Source organism: Nematolebias whitei, chromosome 14 (genome assembly GCF_014905685.2).
Source record: "Nematolebias whitei isolate Nwh7 chromosome 14, NemWhi1, whole genome shotgun sequence".
Lineage (NCBI taxonomy): Eukaryota > Metazoa > Chordata > Actinopteri > Cyprinodontiformes > Rivulidae > Nematolebias > Nematolebias whitei.
The window spans coordinates 14828239-14839883 of NC_056511.1; the positions used below are offsets into that span (position 1 = coordinate 14828239).

Sequence of the window (11645 nt, forward strand, 5' to 3'; positions counted from 1 at the left end):
AGAAAAAAGAAAGAAAGAAAGAAAGAAAGAAAGAAAGAAAGAAAGAAAAGAGAGCAAGAACCAATGAAAGAGAAAGAATGAACCAGCGAACAAATGAAGAATGAACAAAAGAGAAAAAAAGAACGAAACAGAAAGGAAGAAAGAACGAAAGTGAGAACGAACGAACAAAAAACAAACCACTGAATAAACAAGAGAGAAAGAAAGAAAGAAAAAGGGAGAAAGAACAAACGAATGAAAAAGAGAGAAAGAAAGAACAAAAGAAAGAAAGAAAAAACAAATGAAAGGAAGGAAGGAAGGATCACTTATTTTTCCCATACAGCCTAAATCAGAGGTCACCAATAGGGGAACCTTGGTCCGGATCCGGACCCAGTGATGGTTCTGTCCGGACCCGTGCCCAGTCTGATAAATTCAGGAAAATAGATCATTTTCATGGAGCATTTTCCCAGTGATAGACAGCTTAGGTGCAGAGCTGCAGGAGGTGTGTTTTGTAGATTCACTCTACTTCAGGTGTTACGGTAATAGCATCACTCAGTTAATGAGCCAATCAAATCTTTTGTTTTTCCTGCATGACCGGAGCAGCGAGCTCTCACCAGAGCAGCAGATCAGAGAGGAAGTGACAGCATGAAAGTTGATGCTGGAAACTGTTTTAAAGATGAATGGACAGAGAAATTTATGTTCATTCTTCAGGCAGGCTGTTCAAAACCTGTTTGCCTCATATGCTCTGAAACGGTCGCATTAATTAAAAGTGGCAACGTGAAGCGCTCGTCATCTCTTTTGAGCAACGTTATCTGCTGAAGTCCGAGCAGAGAGCGGTAAATTAACCGAACTGCAAGCCCAGTACGACAGATCCACCCTCCTCATCACAAATACTTCTACAGCTCAGCAGCTGCTGAATGTTCACTCAAGGTATGGTGGATTTTGGGACAACATAAAAAAACATTTAGTGACGAGACAATCCAGAAGGAAGTGCTTAAATGCTGCTGCTGAGACATTTGAAGGAAAACAAAAAGACGAGATGTGTAAAAAAAAAAAAAAAATCCCGATGTCAGCTTCAACAGCAAGCAGAAAAATCTGAAATATTAGCTGATGTCCTGGCACAGCTGGATGCAGCTGTTCAAAGTGCACCAGGCATCTATCTCTTTGGCCAACGATGACGAGTCTACAGATGTTACTGATGATGCTCAGCTTCCTGTGTCTGCATGAAAATGGCACCGACTCCAACCAATATTTAAATTACAGACAGGACAATCCCATGTCCATTTCTCTCATTAAGAAAAGTCAAATAAAGCAGAATCGAAAGAGAAAAGGTGTCGTTTCAGGGTTTTTTTTTCCCTAAAAGAGCCTTTTTTTATTTGTATTCTGAAGATGCTGACATGTTTTGAAAATTTAATTTTTTTATAGGTTGGTGCCTCTTTAAGCAAAATAAAAAATTAAATCTTTACTTGCTCTGTTTACACCTTTTTATACTAAAAGATAAACTTTTTATTGTTTTCCGTTTTCTATAGTCGTTAACTTTTTTACTTGAAATGTAAACCTTCAATTCTTTAGGCTTGGGCCTCTTAAATTTAAGAGAAAACGGATTATTAGGCTCTGTTCACATTTAAGATGTATTTTATTCTGAGCTTTCAGTTTTAAGACCCTAAATTTATTTGCCTGGGACTACTTTTAATTATGATAAAATAGCTAGTTGTTTACTATAAAGTGCAGTTTGTTAGCAGTGAAAATGTGAACAAACGGTTAGGCAAGATCATAAAAGTCAAACGTTGGACTTTTGGAGGAAATTTAATAACTGGACCTCAGTGAGTTTTAATTGAATATCCCTGGCTTAAATATTCTAAGGCAGAGTAGTTTATTTATAGGTCATCTGCATCACCTGCTTCTTTTTGATGTCCCTGAGAGCAGCAATGTCATCAGGAGCATCGGATGGGACACTGGTTACAACTCCAGTACCTGGGGAAATCACACAACACCAAACAAAAAGCATAAAACAGTGTAACTGACTTTACTTTGCACAGGTTCAACATTTTACAGATGCCCGATGCTGCCACATTTCATTAAGTGCTGTGCAGGTGCGCTGGAGCAACTAACCAACTGTGAAAAGGGGAGAAACAAACATGATCTCATTTACCGTTGCTCATTACACTCTAGAACATTTCAGGGCAGGACGACAGATGGAGCAGGAGAGATTCGTTATTATTCTCATTGAATTTCTGACATTTCGGTTTAGTGATTCAGAAATTCAATTTACAGAAATTCATCAACAGGACACATCAATACTCAGGAAGAAAAGCAGCCCTCGAGCAACAAAGACCAAAAAAAAACAGAAAATAGTTTTTTTTGTTGGTCTGTTCTACTTCCAGATATAACAAGCGGTATGCTAACGCCCCCCATCGCTGACGGATTTGGATAGAGAATGATTGTAGCTTTTGAGAAGAGTGTTTTTTCTGGACTAGAATTGAAAATGAAATGCAAGTACCGGTAAATCTTAATGTTTTTGGTGCAAGATGTTCAAATAGATATGAATTATACTGCGTACATAAACAGAGGTAAGATTTTAATTATATTTTCTTCATGTCGGAGGTGGCGCTGACACCACCTGTCAATCAACCCAGTAGACTCGTCAGCAACTGACCAATCGGCGATCGTCGGACAAAATGGTTAAACATCGTCAGTGGGGAACATATTCGGACACGTGTTACTCTGAGCATTTAGAGGGTGGAATACAGTTTATTCCATTTCCAAAACCTAAACGAAATGTTTACGATGGATAAAAGCCAGTGACCGACCTTCATGATCAGCTGAATATGACGGTTATAAACGGGAACTACCACATGTTCATCTGTACAAAGGTCACTGCAAGTAAATCCTCCATTTTCTGTCATAATTGCATTGCAAGCTTTAAATTAAAGGTTAATGCTTAAAGTTGTATTTTGTATGTAGATATATGCTGCAACTTCTGGTTGCATAAGTTTAACATTTGTTTGCTATGATCAGTTAACACTAAACAGATTTTATAGGTTGCGCAATGCAAAATTTACACTCTTTATACATTCTGAATTTCAATGTAAATTCTTGTCCCGAGTTGCTCTGTAGCATGAAAACTACTACTGCAGTTACCATTTTAAGTTATTAGTAGCTTTGAATATTTTTTTTTACCCGCCTTCTTTGCCTTAGTGTTGGCTGATAAGGCAGATATGCCTTACTAAATGCCTCAGGTAATGATGAGCTTCACTACCGCCACCATTATAGCCATCTTGTTGGTCTGAGGATAGCCCACCCTGGGTTACATTATTATGTGGGCAGAGCGGTCTTACCGTTAGTGCCATGTCAATTGTATCCACCACCCGACGCAATGGTGGAGCCAGGAGGTGGCCACCCCATCGCGGGGCTTCAGGGTACGGATCCCCCGCGATAAATGAGGGACCACTGTATTCCAAAATTCCTATTGATAAGAGCTAAACTAGCAAACAAACTTTGAATAATGGTGGGATTGGTGTCAAAGTTGATGACTCCAAAGTGAAATACTGCAACTTTTCAAAACGTATTGATGGGAGTAAAATATTCAGATTTAAACTTTTTTGTTTTTTACCTTTGTCCTCCTTGATAGTGAGCATGGGCAGAGCATAAATAATCTTGTACGAGGTCAATGGAGCACTTAGGGCACAGCCGAGGATATCCTAAATGGACAACAACAAAAAAATGCTTACATAACTTGTTTGATTTACACAAAGTTTCACTACTTTAATCTGTGGAGAATATCTGAGTCAGCTCTTTTTCAATTACAGAAACAGGAAAAGTGCAAAAGAATCAAATTATTTTGAACTTATTAATATTGTAGACAGCAGCATTTACATTGTGATATTAAACTGGAGACTTAAATGAAAAAAGTGCTTTGCTTGTTTGCAGTAGTTGGAAACAGAAGATAAAGGAAAAGTACCTGTCCCAGTATTTCCATGACCACTGGCACCACTCCGTTCTCCTTGGTGAAGCCCTGGAAAGACATGTTTCTGGCAGACCTGCTGGTGGAGATGAAGACGTCTCCGCTGGCTGTTTCAAAGGCGACATACTTCATGTCGGGTCTCACCCAGCAGTTGGTCTGTCCAAACATGGTTTCTGGTCTCAGAGTGGCAGCTACCAGGAAGATGGTTTTGCCTTTCATGCCGCTGTGGGGAAAATAAAAATAAAAACAGGATTTCTTCCTTAAAGGTACACATCAATTTTAAATTAGATTAAAATTATTTTGTGTCTATTTAAAATGAAGAGTAAGCTTAATATTCACATTATTTATTGGTGAAAACTTTGAGAACAGGAAAAAAGGATCTTTTTGGGCTTAAAAACTGTGCGTGTCACATTAGTTATCCCAAATAAATAATAAATGGAACAGAGTTAAACAGTTATGACCAGTTACCTGCTATAAAAGACTTTAGATTTGAATTTTGCCGTGTATGGTTCAACAATTTTCATCTTGATGAGTGTATACTCCTGAGGTCCAACTCCCTGAAAGAGATGTCTAAATGTTAGGAAAAAAATCAACCAGTAACAGCTTTTGAATCACCACAGCTGTTTAACTCAAAATGTGAAAAATAATTAAAAGTAAAATAATTAGTTAATAAAATCATATAGGTTCACAAAGAATTCTCATTTGGTCATGAGGTAAATTCCTAAAGAAAATCAGCAATCCAGTATGGTAGAATATAGAGCTCGACTGATATATCAGTAGGGCGATAATTTATGCCGATATAGACATCTGGGGACCTACCGTATCACGATAATTGTTTCATTATGCGCCGATATAAGCACTTCTAATTTTCATCCCTACAATGCTGGGAGCCAGCCATAATTGTATAATATATCCTGCAGAAGGTGCATGAAGATTACTTTCAAGTCATGGCCGTTCACTTAAGTTTCACATTCAGCACAGCTGAAGCAGGGAGCATTACTGTGTGTAGCGGATTGTGCTGAACAGAGCATTGTAAGTTTATTTTAACTGATCTGGAAAACAAATCAACAATAATAAATTCTCTTCAATCCTCCAACCCGCTTGTCATTAGCTACATGCAAGCTAACATTTAGATAACCTAGCAGAGCTAGACTATTGCCATGCAAAACTTTACCCAGAACAATAAATCTAACAGAGTAAATATATATCAGTGTTGGTAACATCATCTTTGTCGTTCTCATTGAAATGCATTGTTTGTCTGAAATTTGTACTTCTCTGCAAAGAAAGAAAAAAAACACTGCTGCGGTCAATATTAATTAGGGAACAGGGAAGGGTGTTTCTTTGTTTAAGTTATATTTTTGTAACATACTTGATAACTTTATGGTGAATAGTGGAGGAAAGAAAACGTGAACACATGTTCGGAAGACGTTTTTTATGACCAGTGCACCACTTTTAAACCTAGTGATCTGATTTGCTTAGCTTCATGGTTGCTAACAGTCACGCTTAATAAACAATCCCCACCCCACTCGCTGTTTATTTAGATTCTTGGGGGTGGACAAAGCTCAAAGATTTGCAGCCATTATATTGGTTATTGGCATCCGCCTACCCCCGATAGCCAAAATTTTCACATTGGTCAGGCTCTTGTAGAATATTCTAGAACGTTGTTTTCACCCCAAAACTGTCCATAATAATAATCCATTTAACATGTAATATTGTACAATTTGAACTTTACACAAAACTAGATAAGTCTACCTCTCCAGTTTGCCTGTCATGGTCCATGCATGGCTGTCCATCCTTGGGAGAGTAGATGGTATACCTACAGAAGTTACATATTGTTCACGTTAGACTGCTACAAAAAACTCAATGTATTATTCAAGTCAATTGTAAAGGATATTTATCTTTACATTCACCTTTTGCCAAACTTGATCTTCTTTCTCTCTTTCAGTGTGACAAAGTGCCACCTGACGAAGGAGTCGTAGAAGGGGTTCACATCAGTGGTGATGAACGAACGCCTCCAGTCAACCTAAGAAATAATAATATAGCTTCAATAAAAAAAGTCAACATTACATGTGAATTGAAAATGTGTAATAGTGATTTCTACTGAGTTCCGAGAGTGCTTCTTGTTAAAATGACTGATAATTGTACTCGGTGACAAAGCATGAGTACTCTAAATCCAGTCAGACAGAAACAAAACTAAATAGATTAAAAACACAGTTGTGTGCTAACTCAATTATATTTTATTACCTTGACTCCCATCTGTTTGAGGTCCTTAACTGCCAAAGGAGGGAAGTACTCAAGCCAGTGTTCAGCATTGGCAAACTTGGCAATTTCCTGATCATTTAGGCCTAAAGACCTCATGATGTCCCACTGGAAAGTGGAGGACCCAGATTTGGCCACTGCTTTACTCTGACAAAAGAAATGAAATGTTAAGGAATGTTGGTTATATATTTAGAAATATTGTAGTTTGTCCGGTTGGGGATGTTTGTACTTGTCATTTTAATCTAATAACACTCATACAGACTCAACTCGGGTAATATACATTTAACTTGTAGTTTTCTATTAGATGTTTTTTTATCAAATCCCACGATGTTCAGAGTGAAAACTTGACTCAGGTTTCAGATCCTAACCTTCTTGCCCTTTGCTTTGTCTTTGATAATGATTTCATCAAACAGCTTTGGCTTCTCCTCCTTCTCCTCCTCCTCCTCATCGGGAAACTGTGGAGGGTTTCCATACAGCTCCATTTCTCTCTTCAGCTTGTCTGAGCAGGCCTGACAAAAACAAAGAGGTTCAGGAACGTTATGAACTTACAGGCACGGTGTTGCAAGCTAGAATTTATTTAAAGGCAAGAAGTTAATACCAAAGATGCATTTTATTTATTTCAAAGAATAATGTGCACCAATTATATTTAAATGACTATTCAATAGCTGAATTTCATTCGTTGTCCTTACACAAGTAAAAAAAATAGAAACAGAACAAGTGCACAAAAATACAACAACCGATAAACAAATTGATAAAATAAAAAACATACAAAACACCACAATCTACAAGCTGCACAGTTAAAATAAGTAAGATAGCTATTGAATGGCGATAAACTGTGCACAACCTTAAAATGGGTGTGATGTTAACATATAGCGATTCTGTAAAATTACCTAAAATACAAAAATTTGTTCTGGCTATTGGTGATTTTTTTTCAGTACTCCATTACTACTCAGTTTCTTTTTGATACCAATCGTGGTTTCGAATGTCATGAGGGGGGAAAAAAGTGCAGTATAAGATACAGTAACTCTTTACCAATTTCATGTGGTGACAAAACGCAGAACAGTTCACTTAAAAACTATCGTGCGGAGAATGAGACGGTTTTCTTTCATTTGTATGAACAATGTTAAAAATGCTTCTGCTGTTGTTTACCCATTAAAAACCTGCACACAGACAAAATTACAGTCATCCATCTCAGCATTCACGAGGATGAGGAGCCAGTCTTGCAGAATTACTGAGCTGAGAGCTGTATTGAACTCCATCAATCACAAAATATTTGTCTTTGTAAATCCGATAAATAACCTCTGAGGATGTTGGTTAATGCAGCCCAGCTGAATCACATTTCAAAACAAATGCAGCCTACACATCCAGACAGGTTTATCCAGACTGCCAGACGAATACGACTTCACATATCGTTGTGTGAATGCTTGCGTTTGCCAATTTAAAACAATGTGTGGCTTCTGTGTTTATTCAAATTTTAACTGTGTAAAACTATTAATGGGTTACAGTGTTTCCCCTAGGTTACTTGCCTTGAGAGGGCACTCATCAGCGTTTGTCGACCCATGGTGGTGGTGGGGGGGGGGGGGGGGCGTTAGCAGAGGGGTACATTTGTAATGTAGGCAGTTGTCAACAGTGGGGGGGGGGGGGGGGGGAGTTATAGTGAAGCATTACGGTACTAATGCTACTGTAGGTCTGAGCTGCACATGTTCTGAGCTTCTTTAGAGAATTTATCATATAATTTTCTTAATTACCGGTGACATTCTACATGTTGTGTTTGTTTAGTGGTTCTCAAACTGTGGGGGCAGGTCTGTGTCGCTGAATTGTTTTTAAATTTATTTTTCCTCCACTGACATGTAGCAGGCAGAACTAACGTCGTCATGCCTCGTTGCAGCATAAACCTATTTTAGGGACGCACAAAACATATTACCATAATTGTTATTTGTCTCCGTAACAAAGTGTAACATGGGAAAATAAAGTATGTTATTGCTTAAATCAAATGTTTCAAATGAGGATAGCTAAAGTGAGTTAATAAGTGTTATTTAATTTAATTAATGTGGGGCGGCTGTGGCTGAGTGGTTAGAGAAGTCGTCCTCCAATGCAAGAGTTGGGGGTTCGAATCCATCAGCAGTCACATGTCGAAGTGTCCCTGGGCAAGACACTGAACCCCTCATAGCCTCTGATGTGTGTCCCATCAGTGTATGAATGTGATAAAGCTCTGATTAGTCTCATTAGAATGATTTGTTCAATTAGCTTTGTACAGATCTAGTAGAGTGCTGTATGAATGGGTAAATGAGGCACAGATTGTAGTGTAAAGCGCTTTGAGTATCTTGAAATAAGACAGAAAGGTGCTATATAAGTGCAGTCCATTTACCATTTAATTATTTGGTGAAAGATATGAAGGAGATGTCCGTCACACATTTAATGTGTTGAAGCTCCAAGTCAACCCAGCTGAGGTGAGTTGTGTTCCTCGCCTCGATGCTCGCTTTGTTTCAAGTTGCTGTGGGACGAGTTAAATTTATTTATTTGGCATTTATTTTACAAAGAGAACAATGTTTGAGAACCAGTTCTCATTTACAAACATGACCTGGACAAGAAGTGTTGCGTTTTGGGAGCTGACTGCAGGTCGTCAGTCACTGCAGCTAGCTACGGCTAGCTGTGGGCCTCTGGCTTCCTCTCTGACCCTGGACCCTCAGCCAGCCCCCACCGCTTCCTCTGGTTCTATCTCACTCAGAAGTGGCAACTCATACTATCAATAAATCAATGAGACGTCAATTAAGTTTTATCAATTATATTAAAAAAGGCAGGAGAAGATTACAGCTTTAAAACGCTGGACTCTCCGGATTGTGACGCGTTCACAGACCCGGAAAAGCCGCGATGTCCTGTGTCATTACTAATTTATAGGGCCCTAAAGACTCCACCTTCGCAGAAGGGGAGCTCAACCTGTCAGTGTATGAGGGGGCGTGGCTAAGTGTGGTCTTATGTGGACTGACGTGTTGGGAAAAAATGAGACGGTGCTTCAAAGCCTTTCTACGTGATGTGGCAAGCAGATTAAACTATTTGAATGATATTGAAATCCCAGGGAGACTCTCTTAAGAGTTTGCTGGCCCAGTTTAACCCAGTCAGAACCGGGTCATAATTTCATTATAATCCCATCTCTGAGCAGATCTAAACCATAGGACCAGTCTAGATTAAAAATATCTTAACAGAAGTGTTGTTCCTGAAAGTGTTCGGGAGCACACACAGCTGCTTTAGTTCTTGGGAGTCAGATAATATTAACACTAAAAGCTGTATATTTGTTTGCTGAAGATTGCAGAAAATGCGTGCCTCTGTTGAACTTTTTTCTTCAAAACTCACAATGTTGTTTGAGTAAAAGTGTCAGTTTTTTTGTGGTTTTAGCTTGTCATGAATATCTGCAGATTTGAATACTACATAAGATTAAAGAAAAAAAGATTTTGACGATCTGGATGCACTAAGCTGGTTTAAATTTGAAACCACACCATGACATAATTGTACTGTGATAAATGTCATGTTTTTAATGATCATAAATGTAATTTACAATTTTTGCAATGATTCTGCTGAATTTGTCTGGTTTGCCTGTATTTTTCCAGTCATGCAGTTATTATATGTGTAAGTACTTTTAGCCATACAAAAAGGCATAAAAAGCATTATATTAAAATATAACAACCCTCATAATGTGGTTTTTCCTTTATATACCTTTGCTATATTCAAAAGGGTGACATAAAAAAAATATATAGCACAGGTAAGTCAAAATAACTTGTTTGCCAGATGGGTAGACCTCTGCCCTAAAATCACTTTATTTCACCCAAAGGAATTAGATTAAAAGATATCAGTTTGCATAGTGGCTACTTGGGTATTTTGAGCATTGTTAATGTTTGGGAGCCCAGGGCTGAGAGCATGCACAGTTTTTTTCTCCAATGTGAGGGCCATAAAAAAAAAATGGTAAACCTCTATTAGTTAAATTAAAAATATATACAAGACTGTGTCAGATTTTAGATTGTCACACAAACTTGAGACACATCTTTTGGTAGCAGTTATAGCGACAGCAGATTTATAATGCAGTAACATAATGTACATATTTCTCATGCATAACGTACCAAGAAGACGGCACACTTACCTTGATCGGCATCCCTGTGCAGTGCAGCCCAAATGGAAAGAGGCATTTCTTCCCCTTCAGAGACTGGTAACCAACAGCAAACTACAAGAACAAATGAGAACAGGAGAGGCTCAGAGGAAAGGTGCAACAAGCTCAGAATACGGTTATGTTATAAAGTTTTGAAATGCCAACACCTTTTGGGTTTATCACTTCAACTAATTGATGAACGTATTAATGAGGCTAACTTTGGAATTAAATATGATCCACATAATGGATGTTCATGTCGATTAACAATAATCTTTAATTATGTTGCAATCAACAATTTACCAATGTTTAAAATCTGAGACCTTCCATCGTTGTCGTGTTTTGTTTTTGAAGTCAGTCCAATTCAATGTATTTAAGTTCAGCTGCGTTGCGTTTATATCAGTGGATATGTTTGTATTATGTACTGTACATGTGTAAAATGAGGCAATTTCTCTGTGTTAATCTCTGTTTACTATGCAAACTCACCTCGCACTTTGACAAACTGAACGTATGGCCAAGATGCAATCGGCCGTTCATATAAGGGTACGGAAAGGTCACAAAGTACTTGTTTTTGCTGGAAGGGGAAAAAAATGATTAATTAATCGATTAGTGGATTGGTAAGCTACAGAGTAAGACGTCTAAAGTCTCATTTAAAAGTTTTTGATAAACTTTTTTGTTGATAAACTTTAGCAAGAAATGCTGTAACAGGTAGAGCAATTGTTTTAAACCTAAATAAACGGAGTGTTTCAGATTGTAAGGCAAGTTTTCAAAAGCTAAAGTCTTCAAAATGACATCAGCTACTCACTTGGAGCTCTCTCCAACAGTTGATGGTGCATCACTCTCAAATGCTCTCTCCTTCTCCCATTTCTCTTGAATTTCTAATTCAATCTTTCTCAAAAAGTCCAACTTCGCAGTTCCTTTTCGTTCCTTCAAAACAATGAATGTCATACAGTTACTGACACTGTATCATTGGTAGAAAAATCAGCATCTGAACTGTATACAGATTATTATTTAACAAACAATAGAACCATCTTTCTAGTCCATAGCTGTTTCGAGCGCTCATGCTAGCTCTGACTTAGCTATAATAACTATAATAAGTTAATATATTAAAATAGAGATCGATGTTTATGATTAAACACACGGAGCTTTTAAAGTGATTAACTTACCGTCATTTTTTCTAAAAGTTGTTTTTTATTTGCTGTTTGTAAGAGAAGAGAATGCAGAAATGTTTTCCACTATGTCAAAAGGAACCCACGCCACCGGTGCCTTGATGATGACACCAGCAGTCAGCTTTACCGCAGTGATTCCTGG

General features: G+C 37.9%; 1 protein-coding gene across 1 annotated transcript in view; it reads right to left on the reverse strand.

Annotated features, from left to right (window-relative positions):
- Window positions 1-11612, reverse strand: part of LOC119419935 (leucine--tRNA ligase, cytoplasmic) — a gene marked incomplete in the record, with an annotated part of 36693 nt that extends 25081 nt beyond the window's left edge. Inside the window, 12 exon segments of the mRNA XM_037687304.1 lie at window positions 1874-1950; window positions 3590-3677; window positions 3938-4163; window positions 4409-4497; window positions 5693-5756; window positions 5851-5963; window positions 6185-6346; window positions 6568-6708; window positions 10332-10412; window positions 10821-10908; window positions 11140-11261; window positions 11501-11612. Coding sequence (XP_037543232.1) covers window positions 1874-1950; window positions 3590-3677; window positions 3938-4163; window positions 4409-4497; window positions 5693-5756; window positions 5851-5963; window positions 6185-6346; window positions 6568-6708; window positions 10332-10412; window positions 10821-10908; window positions 11140-11261; window positions 11501-11506 — 1257 coding nt within the window.
- Between the last annotated feature and the right edge of the window lie 33 nt (window positions 11613-11645).